Source organism: Kogia breviceps, chromosome 1 (assembly GCF_026419965.1).
Source record: "Kogia breviceps isolate mKogBre1 chromosome 1, mKogBre1 haplotype 1, whole genome shotgun sequence".
Lineage (NCBI taxonomy): Eukaryota > Metazoa > Chordata > Mammalia > Artiodactyla > Physeteridae > Kogia > Kogia breviceps.
In genome coordinates this window covers 44587086-44610059 of record NC_081310.1, presented here as the reverse complement: position 1 = coordinate 44610059, position 22974 = coordinate 44587086, and the positions used below count along the sequence as shown (strand labels likewise).

General features: G+C 37.3%; 1 protein-coding gene across 9 annotated transcripts in view; it reads left to right on the top strand.

The window, feature by feature from the left end:
• RASAL2 (RAS protein activator like 2) overlaps positions 1-22974 on the top strand; it is a 386290-nt gene that overhangs the window by 171384 nt on the left and 191932 nt on the right. For all 9 annotated transcript variants that reach the window (XM_059056121.2, XM_059056130.2, XM_059056124.2 and 6 more), the window contains exon 2: positions 13678-13805. In XM_059056121.2, the coding sequence (XP_058912104.1) occupies positions 13678-13805 (128 nt within the window). The remainder of the gene's footprint in view (positions 1-13677; positions 13806-22974) is intronic.

Here is a 22974-nt window from a genome sequence, read left to right as displayed (position 1 = left end):
ATTTTTTATTGAATAAAGTTATTTTAAAATTTAATCTTTTTAAAATTAATTTTTACTGGAGTCAAAATTTAATCTTAAAATTATAGATGTATATAGTTACAAGTGGGTACTACAAGGATTGAAATGCAAAAGAGTGGCTAGCTTCCTTACCCATTGCTGCAGCTAGTTTCTGTTCCATGCAAGCATACACTTTCAGCTCCTTTAGAGGCTTTTTCTACTACTTACCCTTATATTTTAAAATAATTCATGTATTCACACATACTCATATGAAAATATAGATAGACTTACATAGTTTCAAACACTCTTTGTTTGGAACTATCTTCCACTTTTTTTTTTTTTTTTTGTATGCGGGCCTCTCACTGTTGTGGCCTCTCCCATTGCGGAGCACAGGCTCCAGACGCGCAGGCTCAGTGGCCATGGCTCACGGGCCCAGCTGCTCCGCGCATGTGGGATCTTCCCGGACCGGGGCATGAACCCGTGTCCCCTGCATCGCAAGCGGACTCCCAACCACTGCGCCACTAGGGAAGCCCTATCTTCCACTTTTAATCTATTTTAAAAATTATCTCTAAACACATAGACACACACACACACACACACACACACACACACACACACACACACACACACACACACACACAATACCATGATCTTATTTTCTTTTATAATTGAGAAAGGAGTATCAGAGAGGTTAAATCATTTGCCCCAAATCATAGAAGTAGTAAATAGCAGATTTGAATATAATCATCTGACTACACAGCTAAATTCATGTTTCATATGAGTTAGATTTGTTCAAAATGGGACCATGTAGTGATTTCCCCTACCTTTTTAATCCCCAGGTGGTTAATAATAATACTAACAAACTTTTATCCTGTGCTTAGTATGTGTGAGGCATTTGTGAAGCACTTGATATGTATTATCTCATTTGAACCTCACTGAAATCCCTAAGAGAATAGTTGCTTTGTCATCCTTTTTTTAAAAATGAAGAAATTGAGGTTTACTTAGGTTGAGTAATTTGACCAAAGTCACACAACTTATAAACAGAAGATCTAGAATCTTTTTAAAGATAATTTTTATTGAAATATAATGTATACAGAGAAAAGTGCACAAATCCTATAGCTTGGTGTATAGCTTGATGAATTTGCATAAAGACAACATACCTGAGTAACTTGGACCCTGCTGAAGAAACAGAACATTACTAGCGTCCCAGGAACTCACTATGTCCTTTCTCAGTCACTGTACATCCAAAGAGTAACTATGATGCTGACTTTAATATTGTAGGTGAGTTTTACATTTTTGAACTTTCTATAAGCCATTATACAGCTTTTATGTCTGAATTCTCTTGCTCAATATTTGTGAGCTTTATATATGGTGTTACATGTAGTTGTTTTTTCACTCTCATTGGTATATAATATTCCATTTTCTAAATTTTCACAATTTATCCATTCTGTTTGTGGTCATTTTGGATTGTTTCTAGTTTTTACTATTAAGAATAGTGCTGCCGTGTGCATTCTGACACATGTCTTTTGCTGAATAAGTGTCCACATTTCTCTTGGGTATATATCTAGGAGTAGAATTGCTAGATATGTATATGTTCTGTTTTAGTAAATATTGTCAGTTTTCCAGAGTGATTTTACCAATTCACACTCCCACCTGCAGTTACTTTACATCCTCACCAACACTGTCTTTTTCATTATAGCTATTCTGGTGGGTGTGTAGTAATATCTCACTGTGGTTTTAATTTGCATTTCCCTGATGATTAATAAAGTTGGGCAACTTTTTACATGTTAAGTGGACATTTTGATACTCTTTTTTATGAAGTGGTAGTTATGTCTTTTGCCTGTTTTTCATTTGGGTGTCTGCCCCTTTCTTAACAGAATATATTGGTTTTCCTTACCTCTGTCCCCTTTTTCTGAGACATGAACTTCTGACTCTTCTAGTTTTTATTCTGGAATTTATACATCTCTTTATTCTAAACAATATGCATATACTACTACATTTTTATTCATCAATTTTAGAGCTTTTTGTTGATTTTCTATTATGATAGGTGAGGATTAAGCTGTCATATACAGTCATCCCAACTTCCTTGTCATAGTTATCTATCTATATATATATTTTTAAAAATCATTATTCAATATTCCTTTTTTCTTTTCCATCTCTTTGTCTTTTTGTTCTGCTTTCTGGGATTTTTCTGAACCTTATCTTCCACTTGTACTGTTGAATTTTGTTTTATATTTTTTTGATCATGTTTTTAATATCAGAAGCTCTTTTTAGTTCTATGAATGTTGTTTTTTATGAAAAGTAGCCTGTTCTTGTTTCATGGATGCCAGTACTTCTCATGTCTCTTTGAGAATAATGGTGGCTGTTTGGTTTTTTCCCTCCTATATCACTTGTATCTCCTTCAAGTTGCCTTTTTCTGTTTGTTTTGATCTCTGTTTTCTCATTCTAGAGGCTTTCCTCTGATCTCTGGTAATCCTTGTTTGTCTGCTCCAGATTAAGAATGGATTATAAGAAAATTGCCTGGAATATCTGAGTATGAGGTTGGACCTTGTCCACTGAGGGCTTTACTATAAGGTGATCTGGGTGGGCTGTTTGTTGGGAGAGCCCCTTTGGTTAGTATCTTTGGTTCTTTCCTCCTGAGCTGATCTGATTCCCAAAGAGTGCTCTTCTAATTGCCTGCCTGGTGAGTACAAGTCTATCTGCCTGTTATGAGAGTCAAATGGGGGGTGACGAGAACTTTGGAGGAAGCACTTCTAAGCATTCCTTGAACGTTTCTAGGATGCTCTTCTCAACTGTGACAGTCATCCGTTAGTCCACCCCTTATTTTACCCTTCCAAGCAAGCAAACCTCTGTTCTTTTACCTAGGTTGGAGAGATAGTTACCCATTAAATAGTCAGAGAGAGAATCTTGGGACTCTGATTCATCCTTTTTTCTTAATTGAAGTATAGTTGATTTATAATGTTGTGTTAGTTTCAGGTATACAGCAAAGTGATTATACATATATTTACATATTATATATATATATTCTTTTTCAGATTCTTTTCCCATTAGGTTATTACAAAATATTGATATGGTTCCCTGTGCTAAACAGTAGGTCCTTGTTGTTTATCTGTTTTATATACAGTCATGTGTATATGTTACTCCCAAATTCCTAATTTCTCCCCCTGCTCCCCACCCCATCTTTCCCCTTTGGTAACCATAAGTTTATTTTTAGACCACTCCTTCTCCCCATTGAGAGATACCTAGTGCTGGCCTATTCCTGAACTTTTTGAGGATTCTCTAGTATAAATTGGGTTGGTTCTTACCTTTTCTCATTCTTATCTCAGGATTCAATTTTCTCAGGCCTGGTTAAGTCAGTTACCACTTGAATATTCTTTATAGCTTCTAAAATTTTACTTATTTCCTCTCTATTTCTGTTTTCTCTGTCGTGGGTTATCGTCACTGTCTCTACATATAAATATAAATTTATCTTTACTGTAGTTTCAGTAGTTTTTAAAAATAATTAATTAATTAATTTATTTATTTTATTTTGGCTGTGTTGGGTCTTTGTTTCTGTGCGAGGGCTTTCTCTAGTTGTGGCAAGCGGGGGCCACTCTTCATCGCAGTGTGCGGGCCTCTCACTGTCGCGGCCTCTCTTGTTGCAGAACACAGGCTCCAGACGCGCAGGCTCAGTAGTTGTGACTCATGGGCCCAGTTGCTCCACGACATGTGGGATTTTCCCAGACCAGGGCTCGAACCTGTATCCCCTGCATTGGCAGGCAGATTCTCAACCACTGCACCACCAGGGAAGCCAATCAGTGGGGTTTTGAGAAGGACTGAAATTATATGTTCAGTCTGCCATTTTATCCTAGTAGCTGCCATGTATTTCTTGAAATGAAATTGGGATAAGGCATTTGTGGACCTCTTGAAGTAATTCCGGGTTCTTTTGTAGGCCAAGGTTAGAAGTCTTAGACCTAGATAGACAGATCCTAGCTTTTGACTGATTTTTTTTTTCCCTGATGTGACCCAAACCAAATTCATCAGCTTCTCCCTCAAACCTAATCTTCTTCCAGAATTCTTTTTTTTTTAAACATCTTTATTGGAGTATAATTGCTTTACAACAAAGTGAATCAGTTATACATATACATATGTTCCCATATCTCTCTCCTCTTGTGTCTCCCTCCCTCCCACCATTCCTATCCCACCTCTCTAGGTGGTCACAAACCACTTAGCTGATCTCCCTGTGCTATGCGGCTACTTCCCACTAGCTATCTGTTTTACATTTGGTAGTGTTATATATATGTCATGCCACTCTCTTACTTTGTCACAGCTTACCTGTCCCCCTCCCCATATCCTCAAGTCTCAGTAAATGAAACCCCCATTCACCTCTTCACACAAATGCAAATCAGTGGTGTCACTCTCCTGTTAAAACCTTTCAGGGGCTTCCTTTCCTTCCTAGGACCAAGATCAACATCCTTAACTTGGTTTATAGGTCTCTGGGTGTTCTCGGCCTGGACTATTTCACCAGCCCTCTAACTCTGCACTTACCTTCTTGTTCCCCATGCATCAGTCATGGGGGCCTTCTTTTCAGATTGTTAGAGGAGCAGAACCACTTTATTCCTCAAGGGCTTTTGGGCCTGTGATTTCATTTGTCTGAAATGCTAATACTTATACTCCTTTTCATACTGACACACCAGTAACCATGCTCCCAGCTGCAATAATGCCCCAGACTAAGTCCATAGCTCATTCTGTACTCCCACAGCACCCTATACTGCTTCTTTATAGTGTGTATCATAATTGTTTAATCGTATGCTAATTGTACATTATTTGACCCCTCAGCTAAATTTAAATTCCATGAGTTCAGTGGCTTGGTCTGTCTTGTTCACTGTTAGATCCCCAGCGTTGAGTACAGTGCTTTACACACAGTGCATAAATACTTACTGAATTACAACCAAAACCAAATGAAACAAAAAAACAAGGAGAAGCTTTATGATATGCTAGAAAAAATCCTAGTTTATATATCAGACTAAATTCTAAGATAACTGTGCTAGATGTGTCACTTTGAACAAGTAATTTTATATCTCTGAGCCTCATTTTATTAATCAATGAATTGAGGAAGTGTGATTTACTGACCTTCAAGATATTTCAACTCTGATTTGTTTCCCAAAGGCTCTCCTCCTTCCTCTTCTATGCATTTCTTATCCTGTTTACCTTTATTTTTAAAATTTCTTCTCCCACTTGATTCTCATCATTATTTGCTTCCCTATATTCTTTTTTTTCTCTTTACTGTCTATAATGTGAAATGTATCCCTCGATATCTGAGCTCTCACCATTTAAATATTTGCTACGATCTCTTGGAAATTTTTAACTTAAAATTGACTATTCACATTGAAACATCATTGAAAGAAACTTGCATGTATGTTCTGGCCAAAAACATTAAGTTGCACATTAATCTGAGTGAGAGAATATGGAGTAGACTATTGTCCGCGAATCTGTTGTTTTCACAACAGGATTGTGTTTTGTGATAATGTTGTTTAAAGGTTTCATGCAATCTAAATTATCTTTATCTTTTTATAAAAATAAATTTATTTATTTATTTTTGGCTGCGTTGGGTCTTTGTTGCTGCGCACAGGCTTTCTCTAGGTGCGGTGAGTGGGGGCTACTCTTCATAGCGAAGTGCAGGCTTCTCATTGTGGTGGCTTCTCTTGTGGAGCATGGGCTCTAGGCACGCAGGCTTCAGTAGTTGTGGCACACAGTCTTCAGTAGTTGTGGCTCACGGGCTCTAGAGCGCAGGCTCAGTAGTTGTGGCGCATGGGTTTAGTTGCCCCGTGGCATGTGGGATCTTCCTGGACCAGGGCTCGAACCCGTGCCCCCTGCATTGGCAGGTGGATTCTTAACCACTATGCCACCTGGGAAGCTCCAATTATCTTTTAAGATAATGGAAAAGCCTGTGAAAAGTAGGTGAGCCTAGGAGGATTAGAAAAGCTCTTATGTTAGGAAATGATAAAGGCTGAGAGACAAAAGACAAAAAGTTAAAAGATATGAACTTGGCTGTGCACATGTTCCAATGTACTATACATATGATTTTTACCTATTTGTGAGAAAAAATAAAATTATGAAAGTGATGTTAGTTTTTGAAACCTCACAGTAAATTTTATTTTGTTGTGCTATTTGCATTCATTATGCATCTTTAACAGATAATTGTTTCTTTACATTACAGAACACATTTGCAGTAAAAAAGGAAAATATAACTTGTATCCAATACCGTATATATGTGCAAATGTATTCACTAACAAATTTATTAAATATTAAATGATTTTGTATGTTTAGTTTTAATTTAGAAATTTTTGGTGGATTGTATAGGGCGGCTTAAGAATACTTAATATTGGGGGAAATTAAGTGGGAGTTTTAGATGGGCTTGAACCGAATTATTCTTTTTCCACTTAAAATCAGAATATAGTCTCCATTCTGTGAAAATTTGCCATCCAACACATTTTCAAAAATGGACTAGATTTAGATAAGAGGGATGTATGTTCTATTTGTGTTGATCGTATTGAAGAGCAAATGCGAAATGCTTCCTTTTACTGTTTTATAGTCTCATATTTTAGTTGTTTGTTTCCCCTTACTCATTTGAGGTCATTGTTTTTTTGATAACAAGAAAGGTTTTTCACCTCTCATGTAAATCAGCTGAGTTGTGTCAGGACCTAGCTGACTGAATTGGCTTGGTGACTTAGCAGTGGGTGACTGATAGGAATCTTTAGAGAAGCCTGCACATATTATCTCCTTGATAGTTTTCACTGTAAGCTCAGTGATTTGTGGTTCAAACAGGTCACAATTCAGAAAAGATGCAAATTTAGTTTTGTGTTCTATTCCATTTGATACTGTGGAGAGAGGTAGAGCTATTAAAATTTTTTTAATGCTGCCAAACTCTTGATAAGTTTTATTTAATGCAGTCTGCCTTCTTCTACTCCCCTATAGTGAGATAATGACACAGTATTGGCAGTATAACCAATTGTGAAAACCCCAGAAACTGATCTCTCAATAGTGGTAAGCTATTTACTTTTTTTTTCCTTTCTCCTCTAAGAATCACATTCTTTTAAAAGCTCTACTTCTCTCCCCACAGCAGCTGCCCCTAAAGGAAAGCGATGAGATTCAATTCAAAAAGAGGCAGGCATGGGGGGTATATTAATATAAGAAGAGGTACTAAATATAACAAGAAGATTGAGTATTACATAGTGTCTGAGCTTAATTCTTAGTATAGTTTGTTTTTCTACCAGTAATAGGAACATGAGGTACAAAAAGGATCTTGAGTTTTCATCATTTATACAACACCATGGTTATGTTTTAAGTGCCAGACTTATATTTTTTTACAGTTTTCTTAAATTTGCACAGTGCTTGACTGTTTAAGAAAACTTGCATATAGACCCCATTTTTTTTCCTTCAAAGGATGAGTATATAAATGAATTATTTTATTTTGAGTATTTTCTGTTTTTCTGTTTAGGTAAGAGTTTGAACTGTAGATGTGAGTGGTCTATTAGGATTGAAGAGCAAGCTGTGATTGACTGCCATTTATCATCTTAACATGGCATCATTCATAACATTCCATTCAGTTACCCAAACCATATAGTTTCTTTAGCTGTGCTTGGCCCAATGTTGCATTTATGGGACTTATTTCTTCTAATGCATATCTAAAAAGTGAAGGAAAACGAAATGATCTGCTCTGCCTGCTGTTGCATGGCACCAGTGATCAGGTGCAGTGCAAACTGTGTACTAGTGATGTGGAAGGGAGAAGCAAGGTGGAACCATCATAGGAATTGCTTCCCAAACTAAAAGTAGTTATTCTGCAAAGAAAAGTGTTACCTTTATCAAGGAATAGTTGATAAAGAATGTTTTAAGTCAGTCATGTCTTTAAGGATCTTATTACCTTGTTATCAGTTAAGTGTGATTGAGCAGAGTTAGAATAACACCTGTGCTTAGCCCCTGGTGCTGCTGAGACTGAGAGTGAGGCAGCAGAAGGGCTGTTTGCAAACCTTAGGCTAAAGGAAATAATTCACCAGAAAGAAGAGTCATATGTTATCTCCTGCTTGTCTTCTCTTCTCTTAAAAAGAGTGATGGTGAGCATAGGGGATTTCCTGACTAGCCACAAGTGATCCATTTTCTGGAAAAAAAAAAGACACAAACCTGTCTCTTAAGGGGAAAAAAACAACAGTATTTATTGACGATGATAAAATTTAAGATCCAAAACAAAGATCAGCATTTTGGAAAACTTGAATCTGCCACATGGAGCTTGACAGCCTCCCAGTACTTAAAGACTTTTCTGATGATCAAGACTTTCTGAAGATTAATGAATGTGATTTTTTGATATTATGTAATGAAAAGTGTCAGTGTTTGGAAGATCTGCAAAACTAAGTGTACCATTTTTTCCTAAATGATCAATGCAGAGTGCCCCAAAGTCATGCATATGGGTAAAAAGATCCATTCAAAGGGCAAGGTAGACCAATGATTTTTAACTTAACAGAGTATGAAATGTTTATTGAAGTGGTGTCAAATTCCACAATTTACTTACTTTTAAGGAGCAACTGCTTGCCAGTTTTGTGTATAGTATTAGAAAAGGTGAGCCACAGTTACCTGAAAATGCTATTAAAATACTCTTCCCTGGGCTTCCCTGGGCTTCCCTGGGCTTCCCTGGTGGCGCAGTGGTTGAGAATCTGCCTGCCAGTGCAGGGGACACGGGTTCGAGCCCTGGTCTGGGAAGATCCCACATGCCGCGGAGCAACTAGGCTCGTGAGCCACAACTACTGAGCCTGCGCGTCTGGAGCTTGTGCTCCCCAACAAGAGAGGCCACGACAGTGAGAGGCCTGCGCACCGCGATGAAGAGTGGCCCGCGCTTACCGCAACTAGAGAAAGCCCTCGCACAGAAACGAAGACCCAACACAGCCAAAAATAAAAAAATAAATAAAATTAAAAAAAATACTCTTCCCTTTTCCAACTATTTATCTGTGTGAGTCTAGATTTTCTACTTATACTTCAACCAAAACAGCATAAAGCAAGAGATTAAAAGTTGAAACAGGGCTTCCCTGGTGGCGCAGTGGTTGGGAGTCTGCCTGCCGATGCAGGGGACACGGGTTCATGCCCCGGTCCGGGAAGATCCCACATGCCGCGGAGCGGCTGGGCCCGTAATCCATGGCCGCTGAGCCTGCGCGTCCGGAGCCTGTGCTCCGCAACGGGAGAAGCCACAACAGTGAGAGGGCCCGCGTACCACACACACACAAAAAAGTTGAAACAGATACAAGAACCCAGCTGTCTTCTATTCAGCCAGATTTTAAAGAGATTTGCAAAACTTCAGTGTCACTCCTCTCACTAATTATTTTGTTTTGTTTGGAAAATAGTTGCATTTCATCAAAAATGTGTTATTTATGTTAACATGCAATAGATTTGTTATTGTTGTTAAATGAATAAATATTTTTAAAATTTCTCAGTTTTAATTTCTAATATGGTAAATATTGATAAATATAACCCACATAAACGAAATCTCTTTGAAAACAAAGAGAAACAAAATCTCAATTTTAAAAGTCTAAAGGGATCATGAGATCAAAAAATTTTGATAATTACTAGTCTACATGGTACTATCCAGTCTCAAAGAAGCACTCTCCAATGGCATTCATTAACTGCTGATTCTTTTTAATGTTTCGAAAATTATTCAATTTTTGTAATAAGGCCAGCATCCAATATCCTTATTATCCTTATAGGAATGGGACAGCGCAAATATAAAATTTTCTTCCAGTTTTGCTATTAAGATTCTTATTTGTAATTCTAAGGTAGTTATTGTATTCTATAGTGAATTTTAGATACTAAATGTAATTGGAGGTCAGAAATTAGAAGTGTGTCACCAGAGCAAGAGAGGAAGAGGGTGGGAGGGAGGAAAGGAGGGAGGGAGGGGAGGACTAGTAGAAATTAGTAAAGTGAAATAAGACAATAATCTGAGTTTGTCCTGTTAATATAGTCTCAGTAAACAGGCTCTACAAGTGTACTATTAAACCTTCATTTAGCCATGGAAATGAGGACAAGATAGAATGAATACATTAAATTTATAGGTTAAAAAAAATTTATTTAAATTGTTACTTAAAGTGCTCTTCAAACCTTAATCCAGAAATGCTAAAAAGAACCAAAAAATCCTACTTATTCTAACTTCTTTCTTGTTTTCTTCCTTTTATGCATTCTTATAAAATGATCAAAATGTGGATAATAGAGAGTAGGAAAAAATGTGAAACTATAAAATTTATAATGTGGCTAATCAGCCTCATAATTTAGACTGACAGAAAAATGTAAAATATAGAAGTATTGCTCCCTATTTCATTCTACCTTTAGCCCTGGAGAGGAGTAATTTGGGGTCCCCTATATGCTTTATGAGACATTGTCTTGTTTCACAATACCATGAAGAAACTAGGAACAAAGCTCCAGTTGGAGAAGGGGAGAGCATTAAGGGAGATTGTAAGAGAATTAACTCAGGGAAGATAATTTAGGTTTTCTTAAATTCAGTGCTGATGCAGATTTATATTTTGTCAGGAAAACTGGGTTTCCTGCTGTAATACAGTTTCCTATATTCTAATTTTATGGACAGAGCCTGTCAATATCTTCTTGCTCAGTGTGGATCATAAGATTACTATTCAGATTAAATTGCAGGGGGCAGTTTAGGTCGCCCATGGCCAACTTACATAAGAAGGTTAGTCATTTGAATGAAAACTTGTCTAGGCCACAAAACCACCACATTTCTACATAAAGTAGGTGCATCCCTCTCTGTTGAAGTGGTCTTGGTATTTGACTCTAAAAATAGGCCTACATTGTCGTAAAAATCTAACCCATTTGTTTATCCAAATCATGTGAAGAAAATCAGCTTTGACATGGCTTTTAAGTTCAGGCAAGAATCTTTTATCTGTGTCAAAAATGATTGAGTCAGTTCCTTTAAAGCTTTTTGTGATAATTTTAGGAAAATTTGAAGTATAAAGAAAACTTCAAATTAATTTAAATGCTTGAAATAAAAGATTTAAGGGTAGGGAAGAGAGAGTTGGCGTGGAATGGAGAAGCTATCGACACAGCATGTACTGGTTTTGCAAGGTTCAGAGGAGATAGAAGCGGAAAAACAAGGGGAAAAAGGAAAAACAGTGAACTAGTTCTAAGAATTAGTAACATGTCAAGCCAAGCCCTGGTAATGTTATTAGTTCTTGAATTTTGAGTTATTTTGGAGGGTAGTTGATAAGTTCCCCAAGCGTGCAGAGCAACAAGTTTAGGTAGACTTTTAGAGAGCAAAGAAATTAAGCCAGAAGGAGCACTGAAGATAATATTGGGCACATAAGGATGCAAGAAGAGAGACATATACCTAATGCCCTAAGTACTAACTTTACTTTCTACAGATCTCCAGCTATAGGTATGCATAATTGAATAATTATAGCATAAAAACATCTAGGAAATCATTTGAATTTCCTTGAAGTCAGTCAATACCAGGAATACCTATCATCCTGTGATAAAAAGACTAAAAGTCCTTAGAAAGTAATAATAATGAAGATTCTCACCTAATAGGTACAATGTGCTTCTTTATTATTTACAACTCTCCTGCACTCGTGGGTGTTTGTTTTCTAATTTCTTCTGTTTGAGGTGCTCCTCTAGTGTAATAATTAAATAGTAATAAGTAATGTATTTTAAATGTTTCCTGCAGTATATTCCTGAGAGGAATTAGTCCTTCATGGCTAAAGAACTTTTAATATATACTGAACTGTCATAAAAGCCTTACTCAATGGATCTAATGTGTACTTATGGTTAAAATATGTTCCAAGTTTTTCAACAGCCCAAATGAACAAACAGTTCATAATAAAGAGTTTTTAAGTGATTTTTTTGGATTTGACCCCTAAAGCAAAGGTGAAAAAAGCAAAAATAAACAAGTAGGATTATATCAAACTAAAAAGCTTCTGTACAGCAAAGGAAACCATCAACAAGATGAAATGGCAGCCTTCTGAATTGGAGAAAATATTTGCAAATCATATATCTGGTAAGGAGTTAATATCCAAAATATATGAAGAACTCATACAACTCAGCAAAACAAACAAACACCCAAAACAGTCTGACTAAAAAATGGGCAGAGGATCTGAATAGACATTTTTCCAAAGAAAACATATACATGGACAACAAGTATATAATAAGGTGTTGAACTTCCCTAATCATCAGGGAAATGCAAATCAAAACCACAATGAGATATCACTCACACCTGTTAGAATGGCTATTATCAAAAAGACAAGAAATAACAAGTGTTGGCAAGGATATAGAGAAAAGGGAACCCTTGTGCACTGTTGGTGGGAATGTAAATTGGTGCAGACACTATGGAAAACAGTATAGAGGTTCCTCAAAAAATTAAAATGGAACTACCATTCAATCCAACAATTTCATTTCTGGGTGTTTATCCAAAGAACATGAAAACACTAATTGGAAAAGATATATACAATAGCCAAGATATTGAAACAACCTAAGTGTCCATTGGTGGATAAATAGAATACTACTCAGCCATTGAAAGAGATGAAATCTTGTCATTTACGACAACATGGATGGACCTTGAGAGTATTATGCTAAATGAAATGTCAGAGGAAAACAAATTCTATATGACTTCACTTATATGTAGAATCTAAAAACCAAAAGAAACAAACAAAACAAAACTCAGAGATTCAGAGAACAGAATGGTGATTTTCAAGAGGAAGGGGGCGAAGGGGGGCAGTGGGTGAGGGGGTGAAAGGTTTCAAGAGGTACAAATTTCCACTTTAAGTCATGGGGATGTCAACTGTAGCATGGTGATTATAATATTGTAGTGCATATTTGAAAGTTACCAAGAAAATAAATCTTAGAAAGTTCTCATCAGAAGAAAAAAAATTTTTTTTAACTTTTTATGGTGACAGATGGTAGTTAGACTTATCGGGGTCATTATTTTGCAGTGTATACAAATATTGAATCATTACATTGTACACTTAAAACTAGTATAATGTTACACGTCAATTATACCTTAATAAAAGAAAAAAAATTAACAGGAAGGGTTGAAACATTTAACTTTGATATTGTGTGCCTCCACCTTTAAGAGACATGATGGTAATATGTTTAGACCTTTCCTTGAGGAAATTGCCTTCTATGTTTTTAAGATCTTACTGGCCTCTAGTGGTAATATGATGCTGTAGTTTAACCATTTCTAAATCTTACAACTGACTGGAAATAAAGTTATTTTGAAGACATAGGCTGCCAATAACTCACTCCTTCAGTACTGGATCAGCAGCACTCTTGAGTGTACATGCAATATCATCTTCCTAAAGACTGTCTATCTTTTGTTCTTGTCTCTGAGTCACACCCACCTCTTTCTTTTGAATGATACTAGTTTTGCTCTGAAGTGACCTCTCATTATTTTAGTGCATGCACACTGGTGATTACTCTGTCAAGTTTGTACTAACAATCCTTCCTAGTGTCTCAGCCTTCTTTTCTGCAGACTGTGGGGCAAAATTTTCCCTCTGTATATAACTTTATTTTCTTCAGAGGAATTTAAGTTTTCAGTTTACCATTTAGATTTATGTTTAGACCTCCTTACTTTGATTTTGAAGAATCTTACATTTGAATTACGAGTTTACCAAACATGACAATGATTTGTCACTTTTGTTTTTTGTGTTTGTCACACAGATGTGAAAGGGCCACCTACCCATCGTCTGTCTTGTGGCCAGTCACCCTACACCGACACAACAACATGGGAGCGGAAATACTGCATCCTCACAGACAGCCAGCTGGTGTTGCTCAACAAGGAAAAGGAGGTGAGGTGGATATTACGAGAAAAGCTACTTCCCTTTTCTGACCAAATTCCTGAAATAATCTAGTTTTTATTTGCATCCTGATGAGTTGCATTTATGAAAATGGAGACTTTATGAAGGATACACTCTAAGTGGGTCTAAGGGGCTGCTGATGTCATCATGATGATAACGTGTTTGCTGCGAAGGCGTGACGTCAACAAGACAGGGCTGGATTTTCACTAAGGAGTAGTGAAAGAGATACTGAGTTGAGTAATTTAGAATGAGAATGGGTTGGATTGTGTAGACCTGGCCCTGAAAGTGGTCCAGAGAAGCTATTGGAAATTATATCAGTCTAGCTCCTGACAAGTAACAAATAGCACAGTCAGCAGATTAATTGAAAGAGGTTTAACGAAGGGACTATACAGAGGCATGGGCAGCATAGGGGACCCATCAGAGGGGGATAAAGTACCCATGAATTGGCAATAGCAGAAAGCAGTTATCACCCTAGACTTTCAGGGCAAGGGAAGGGAGCAATGTTTCTGGAACCCAGAGAACTATAGTTGCATGAAAGGGCTGCATAACAGTTGCTATGGCTATACACAAAAGAACACAGCCTCTACCAAAGCAAAAATGGCCAGCAGGGAGGAAGCAAGGGAGAACAGACACACCAGGTCTCTTTCCTGCTTTTTGATTTCTTGCCAGTGTTACCTACTGGCCAAACCTAACTTGAAACCAAAGGAAAAGATTGCTTTTGATGTGTTCTGTAGAGATTTGTTTCCTGAAGCACAGCAAGGGAGAGAAGGGCAGAGGGTAGATCTGGAGAGGCAGACAGAGTGTAATTAGCACAGACATCTAGTTCTAGGTAAACTTTCTGTCCCTCTAAGTGAAAAAACCCTTGAACTTATCGTATACTATTACTACTTTACTCCTCAAACTATTACAGTGTACCAGTCCTTCCACATCCAAATAATTCATTTGCTTATTGGTGATTTATTGGATAGTTGACTTGGTAAGGCCATAAAACCATCCTACTCCTGAGCTCCACAACATAAAAAAATTAGTATGATCTTGACAAGAAGAGGGATAATGGGAGGGAAGGAGAAGAGGAGATCTCATTCAATGAAGGAGAAAGATTAATGGCCAAAAAAATATATAAATAACTAGAAAGCTGTAGGTAGAATATCAATTTCATAAGCCATCCCTCTGGAAAAGTTAGTTCAGAGGAAGCAGTGTGCAAAAAACACATTTCTTAATTCTAGTCTGTGGATCTCTACCCCCCTTTTCTCTTCTCTCTCTCCTCCCCTTCTGTCCCTTTTCTTTTGCATCTCTTCTCTTACTCAGCATTCTTTAACATCGTAAAGGCAAGGTCATAGCAATAATGCAATTTCAGTTTCTTCTTTTATTTTCATAGGCAGTTCTTACTTGCAAGGGCCTGGCTAATGTGTCCTCTATGAACTTGGTTATTCTTTTTCTCCAACCATTGAAAAATGTCCCTTACTTTTGTTACCATCTCCCTACCCATGACCCTTTTCCAGTATTGTAATATAATTAAACTTAATTTTATTAAAATAGTTCAATAAAGGTCAGCCCTTTCTGGAACAATATAGTACATGTTGCTTTGTTTCTATTAAGTAGATATATAATAAAAATTGGTAGAGTGAATATTAGTGTAGAATATTTCTAATTATCCAATTTGAATAGACAGATAATTTAACATGCACATTTAAACCAGTGGACTCTGTCAGCAGTCTTTTATCAGAGCTATTAATAAGGAGTGATATGAACATATCATCTGCCATCTTTTTGCCCTTACCTAAATTTTATTCAATTAGTAATGTAAGAAATTAAATAGCCTAAAGATAGATAGCATAAGGTCAAGAGCACTGCTTATCTAGAACCAACATATAATACATGGATTAAATATTACTGATCAGTTGAGTACTCCAGGCATGGGCTCCCTTTAGTCCCATAAAATAACTGTCCATGCTGAACGATTTCTAAAACAATTTCTTATGTACTTTATCGCTTTTTACGCCAGCCATCAAGAGTAGCCCTAGAGGAGCTGGAGGAATAAGGCTCCCTGACTTCAGACTATACTACAAAGCTACAGTAATCAAGACAGTATGGTACTGGCAAAAACCCAGAAATATAGATCAATGGAACAGGATAGAAAGCCCAGAGATAAACCCACACACATATGGTCACCTTATCTTTGATAAAGGAGGCGAGAATATACAGTGGAGAAAAGACAGCCTCTTCAATAAGTGATGCTGGGAAAACTGAACAGCTACATGTAAAAGTATGAAATTAGAACACTCCCTAACACCATATACAAAAATGAACTCATAATGGGTTAAAGACCTAAATGTAAGGCCAGACACTATCAAACTCTTAGAGGAAAACATAGGCAGAACACTCTATGATGTAAATCACAGCAAGATCCTTTTTGACCCACCTCCTAGAGAAATGGAAATAAAAACAAAAATAAACAAATGGGACCTAATGAAACTTCAAAGCTTTTGCACAGCAAATGAAACCATAAACAAGACCAAAAGACAACCCTCAGAATGGGAGAAAATAGTTGCAAATGAAGCAACTGACAAAGGATTAATATCCAAAATTTGTAAGCAACTCATGCAGCTCAATAACAAAAAAACAAACAACCCAATCCATAAATGGGCAGGAGACCTAAACAGACATTTCTCCAAAGAAGATATACAGATTGCCAACAAACACATGAAAGAATGCTCAACACCATTAATCATTAGAGAAATGCAAATCAAAACTACAATGAGATATCATCTCACACCGGTCAGAATGGCCATCATCAAAAAATCTAGAAACAGTAAATGTTGGAGAGGGTGTGGAGAAAAGGGAATACTCTTGCACTCTTGGTGGGAATGTAAATTGATACAGCCACCATGGAGAACAGTATGGAGGTTCCTTAAAAAACTACAAATAGAACTACTATACAACCCAGCAATCCCACTACTGGGCATATACTGTGAGAAAACCATAATTCAAAAAGAGTCATGTACCAGAATGTTCATTGCAGCTCTATTTACAATAGCCAGGACATGGAAGCAACCTAAGTGTTCATCAACAGATGAATGGATAAAGAAGATGTGGCACATATATACAATGGAATATTACTGAGCCATAAAAAGAAATGAAATTGAGTTATTTGTAGTGAGGTGGATGGACCTGGAGTCTGTCATACAGAGTGAAGTAAGTCAGAAAGAGAAAAACAGGGCTTCCCTGGTGGCGCAGTGGTTGAGAATCCGCCTGCCGATGCAGGGGACACGGGTTCGTGCCCTGGTCCAGGAAGATCCCACATGCCGCGGAGCAACTAAGCCCTTGAGCCATGGCCGCTGCGCCTGCACGTCCGGAGCCTGTGCTCCGCAATGGGAGAGGCCACAACAGTGAGAGGCCTGCATACCGCAAAAAAAAAAAAAGAGAAAAACAAATACCATATGCTAACATATATATGGAATCTAAAAAAAAAAAATGTCGTGAAGAGACTATGGGTAGGATGGGAATAAAACACAGACCTACTAGAGCATGGACTTGAGGATATGGGGAGGGGGAAGGGTAAGCTGTGACAAAGTGAGAGAGTGGCATGGACATATATACACTACCAAACGTAGGGTGGATAGCTAGTGGGAAGCAGCTGCATGGTACAGGGAGATCAGCTAGGTGGTTTGTGACCACCTAGAGGGGTGGGATAGGGAGGGTGGAGGGAGGGAAACACAAGAGGGAAGAGATATGGGAACATATGTATATGTATAACTGATTCACTTTGTTGTAAAGCAGAAACTAACACACCATTGTAAAGCAATTATACTCCAATAAAGATGTTAAAAAAAAAAAAAGAGTAGCCCTAGACATCTGGGGAACCCCTCATTTTCTCTTCTACATATCACTCTGTAAATCCTCTTTTCTGTCCATGCCTTCCACTCATCCTTTCCCACCTCTTGAAACCCTTTCTCTATGCCCTCTGCAACTCACAGTCCATCATCAGCCTAATCAGCTGTTTCTTCCACCCCTTTTCTGAAGCAGTTCCTTAACTTCTTGGTCTCATGAGAACCTGTAGCTTTCCTGAGGACACTGTCATCTGTGAAGTCCTGTCAAGTGATGGCTGTTGTTTTCCCACAGCTTTCATAACATGCTGCCTGTAGTAGGCATCCTTCTCCTTTCATGGCTGCTTCCTGTCTGTTCTCCCTCATTTTCCCTATAAAGCCCAGACTCAGTTCCATGTTGTAGTCATCTTCCAGCCGCACCCCCGGCCCCTGTCATTTCTTGTTGATTTTAGCTCCTGGCTCATTATCATTATTTCCAGCAGTACTCCAGCCTTAACTTGTGAGGATTCCAATATCTGCAGATATGATTCTTTTAACACACTGGCTCTAAGTTCCTTGAACTCCTCTCCTCCAAGAATCTTTTCCTCTACCCTGCCTCATTGCTACAACTTCTCAATATTCTCAATTGTGTGCATCTTACTGTCTGACCTCCTATCTTTCTAGCTCATCCCTTTTTCCAACAATTTTTCAATCCTTTGGGACCTATGGGCCATTGAGCCTGTCACCTTTTCTGCCCCTCATACCTCTGATATCCTCTCTTCCCTCTTCTCCCAGCTTGAATTCCATGGTCAGTCATTTTTATCTTTGCATACTATTTCCTTGTCCTTTTTTTGCATCATCATACTTGCTTGGCAATGTGATAGGTCAGTTAAATCCTGTTCCTCATCTATCCTGCCCTGCTTCCATGCAGCGTAATGTGTCTGGAGAAAATCACTCCACCTTGCTGACAGTCTTTAAACTAATGGCTACAAATCTCATATGAGCCTCTAATGCTGCTTGGCAATCACAAAACATTTCCTAGTCCAATTACTTTCCAACTCTACTGGACTAGTGCTTCTCAGTGCGTGGTAAAGGACCAAGTTTTTCCCTGCCTCATCATGAACAATAAAATACAATAATATAAATTGTGAAGAAAAATGAAGTTTTAAAAAGACAAAAGTCTAAGTCCAGATTTTTTATTAGATTGAACAAAAATGAAATTACAGTTCAGTAATAATCATAACATAGGAAAAGAAGGAATAGAATTACAAAAATTGTACATGTTCATGGAGAGTGTGCTGTACAATGAGGTGAATCCACTGATCACACCAGGCACAATTCTCAATTTCTGTGTGGCTAAATTGTTTATTGTGGATCATTAACAAACAGTTTGCAGAACAGCAGAGGACCTTGCACCACACTTGGAGTATCACAATCCAGGATGATTTCTAAGATGATTTTTTCATGCTTCCTCTTCTATTCCAATTCCTTGTCTATTACCCTCACTTATAGCTGATTACTTTGCTGCTTATTTCACTGAGAAAATTCAGCCACTCAAAAGAGAACTCTTTTACCATGTTTACCCATCCACCAGCAACTATTTCCTTATACTCTGATTTCCCTCTTTTCACTGTGGTTGGATTGCCTACAATCCAACTGTCAGCCCTTCCCCTTTTGCCCATTCTTGCCTATTCAAGGATGTATCAATAGCAGTCCTCCCTTACCTCTTTTACATCTTCAACTCTCTGCTCTCTACTAGATCATTCCCATCAGCATGCTATTATTTCTCCCATCTTAAAAGAAAAAATGAGCCTGCATTAATCTCACTTCTACTGCCAGTTACCACCCCTTTCTTTGCTTCCCTTACCAGCAAAAATTCTGGAAACTTCTAAACTCACTCTCTAATTCTTCTCCTCTCATTCTCTCTTAAGCCTACTTCATTCATACTCTGACCTATACCACCTTGTGAAAATTGCTCTTGTTAAACTCACTGGTGACCTCCACATTGCTAAATTCAGTGGTCAGTTCTCACTTCTTGTCTTGCTTAATCTGTTAGTGGCATTTAATGCAGTTGATCACTCATTCCTTCTCCTAGAACCACTTTCTTCACTTGGCTTCCATGACACTGTGCTGTCTTAGTTTTCTTCCTGTGTCTCTGGCAGTTCCTTCTGAGTAATCTCTGCAGATTTCTCTTCTACTCTCCAAATCTCAACAGGGGAGTGCTACAGAGTTCAGTCTGTGGACCTCACTTCTTTAGGAATCTCATCCAATCTTATGACTTCAAATACCCTCTAAAGCTGATGATCTTAATTTTTTAATCTCAAACCTACACATCTCTCTTCTCTAGACTCATATATCCATCTGTCCATTATACACCTCTACTTGGATATGGCTTCATCACTGTTTTAAGCACATCAGGCATGTTCCTGCCTCAAGACCTTAGCCTTGGCTTTTCCCTCAGATATTTTCTTGACTCACTTTCTCACCTCCTTCAACTCTTTGGTTGCATATCACCTGCTCAATAAGCCCTACTCTGACCAACTTATTCAAAATTGCAACCCCTCCGTGTATCTCCATTCAGAACTTCCGATCTAATTACCTGGCTGTATTATTTTTCCCCTATAGCATTTACCACCTTCTAAAATGTTATATAATTTATTTATTACGTTTATTGTCTCTTTTCTCTTACATAAGCTTTTAGGGCAGGGGTTTTGTCTGTTTTTTATTCAGTGCTATATCCCTCAGTGCTTAGAATAGTTCCTGACACATAAGTAAATTCTAACAAATATTGGTTGAATAAATTTTGAAAAAGCCAAATTATAAACTTTGATTCCTGAATATCCATTTTTTAAATTTAAGTTTGAGAGGAGATGAACCTTCTATCTTTTCTTTTTTATGTGATAAGTCTAGCCACAACAAGAGGTGTAATTACATATTTTTTCTAAGACTGGATAATAAAAGGGGAAAAATAATCCATAAGATGCTTTTCCATTGTTGAATATGAAATTCCATCTTTATTTATTGAGCATCTGTTATGTATAAAGTATTGTGGTTGCAAAGATGCAGTTTGTTGGGAACACATTGAGGTAAATTAAAAGTTAAAACTGTTTGGAACTAGATACAGAGGTGGTGGTTGCACAACATCATGAATATACTAAATGTCACTGAATTATTCACTTTACAGTGGTTAATTTTATGTTACATGAATTTCACCTCAATACAATTTTTTTAAAAAGATTATTACATTACCACAAGGGAAAGATTAACTAAGATATTGCCTGGGGTGGGTTATCGTTTAAAGTAGAGAATGCCAAAAAAGTATCTACAGATAAATTTATGATTGAGCCATGTCTTTAGGGACAAATAGAAGCTCACTTGGAGGAAAAGAAGGATATTCCATGTATATATAAAGATACAAAGTCAAGAAACATCTTATATCTCTTTGGCAAGCTGCAAAATGTTCAGAATTCTTGGAATATAATTTGCAACAGGAAAAATGATAGCTGGCAAGAGCTGAATAATAAAGTGCCTTGAAGGCCATGCTAAGGAATTTGGACTTTATTCTAGAAATGATTTGGACCATGGAAAGGTATTTAACAGGGCAATGACATCATCACATTTGCTTCTTAGAAAAGTAACTCTGTTGATCATGTGGAAAATTGAGTGAAAGGGATCGGAAGGAAATAGATGAGTTACATTATTGTAATAGACCAGGTAAGGGATGACAAGTTTATGCAAGCAGTTTAATGCCCTGAGACAGGTATGTTCTACCACTATAAGCTGGAGAAAGTGGATTAAATCTCTAGGATAAGAAAATGTTAAGGCATTGTTATACCTGCTACTTGAATTTTATTTAATATTCTGTTAATTTCATAATAGGAAAAGTTTAGAAATCCTTTTTTTGTGTGTGTGTGTAAGGACCAGAATATGCTGTCACTCTTTTTACCTTCCACCCACACTATCATGAAGAATATAACTCTTATCTTTGGAGTTTTGCATTGAACAATTTAGAATTCCTTGAAACAAAGAGTTCAAGGAATTTCCTGCTAAAATTATCTTAAAAAGCTGTTTTAAACCTTAATTACCTAATCACAGGGGTGTTTATTGCTGTATTAATAAGATCAATTAAGAGGGTCCTGTAAGGGTTTAAACTGAATCCTTAGCCAGGCACTGTTGGAATGTGGGAGGATTATATTAGTCTAGTATCACTCATGTATTCACTGTGTGGGATCTTTTAATGCTCTCTCTTAACTGCATGTTTCCTGTCAGAAATGGGAAAAAGTTTGCTTGGACAATGTACATGGGAAGAGTGTTAAGTACACTAGTTACCAAAATGGGAATGTAACAGAAGAGTAGATCTGGGCAGAATTCTGAAAGAGGTGCCAGGAGTATCACCTTGAGAAATGATTCACTGATTCAGTAAATTGCTTCATACAAATTACAATTCATACAAATTGTGCCAAATAGACATTGCTTATGTGTTATGAATTTACTTCCCTGCCCGGATGCCAGGATAGGCCCCAGCTGGCTTGGCACCAACCCGTTCAAAGAGGACGTAGGAGGCCATTTGAATTCCATTTTGCTTGCAAGAGATAAGACCAAGTAAACTAGAGATTAAGGAGTTGAGGAAATGGTAGAGAAGATAATCATGAACTCCCCAGGGTGCAGCCAGTATAAAAATATAAAAGAAAGCTGAATTTGTGAGTTCCTTTCTTTTGGCAATAACAAGGCATTAAGAATGGTAAATGTGGCTCCTGTTTTCTTCAGTCACACTCTACTTTCTATATTTGGAATTTTAAAAGCTTGATGCTAGTGCAAAGGCAGCAAGGTGGTAATAATGCAATTTCAAAATATTTTAAAATATTTTTCATGATTTTGGAAAACAATATTTACACTCAGATATATTGATGAAAATAACAGTTAGGCTTTGTGCAAACAGCTAAGATCAAGTGTTATTTATCCTGGGGTAAACTACCCATGGCATAGTTCATTCAGAACTACTTTCAAGTTATTCAGCAGATACATAATGTGCTCCTGTATGTGAGTTCACTGTTATGAGTTACAAAGAATAAGACACAATTCTTTCCCCTCTCCCCAGTACCAAATTTAGTTGTGGGAATAGGAAAAATAATTTTAAAATGGCATTTGATAAATAGCACAAGTAAACTGGATAGAATAAAAGAAAGAAATCCATTTATTCTAAAGCACTGTAGTCTCTGTCATTAAGATGCTATTGACAATGGGCAGTTAGCAAAGGAAGCTTAAGAAAGGAAGGGGATCAAAGTTATGTGTTATGAATATTAATCTGTAAGATGTATTGGAAGAGGGAAAGGTAGGAAGGAGACAGACAAATT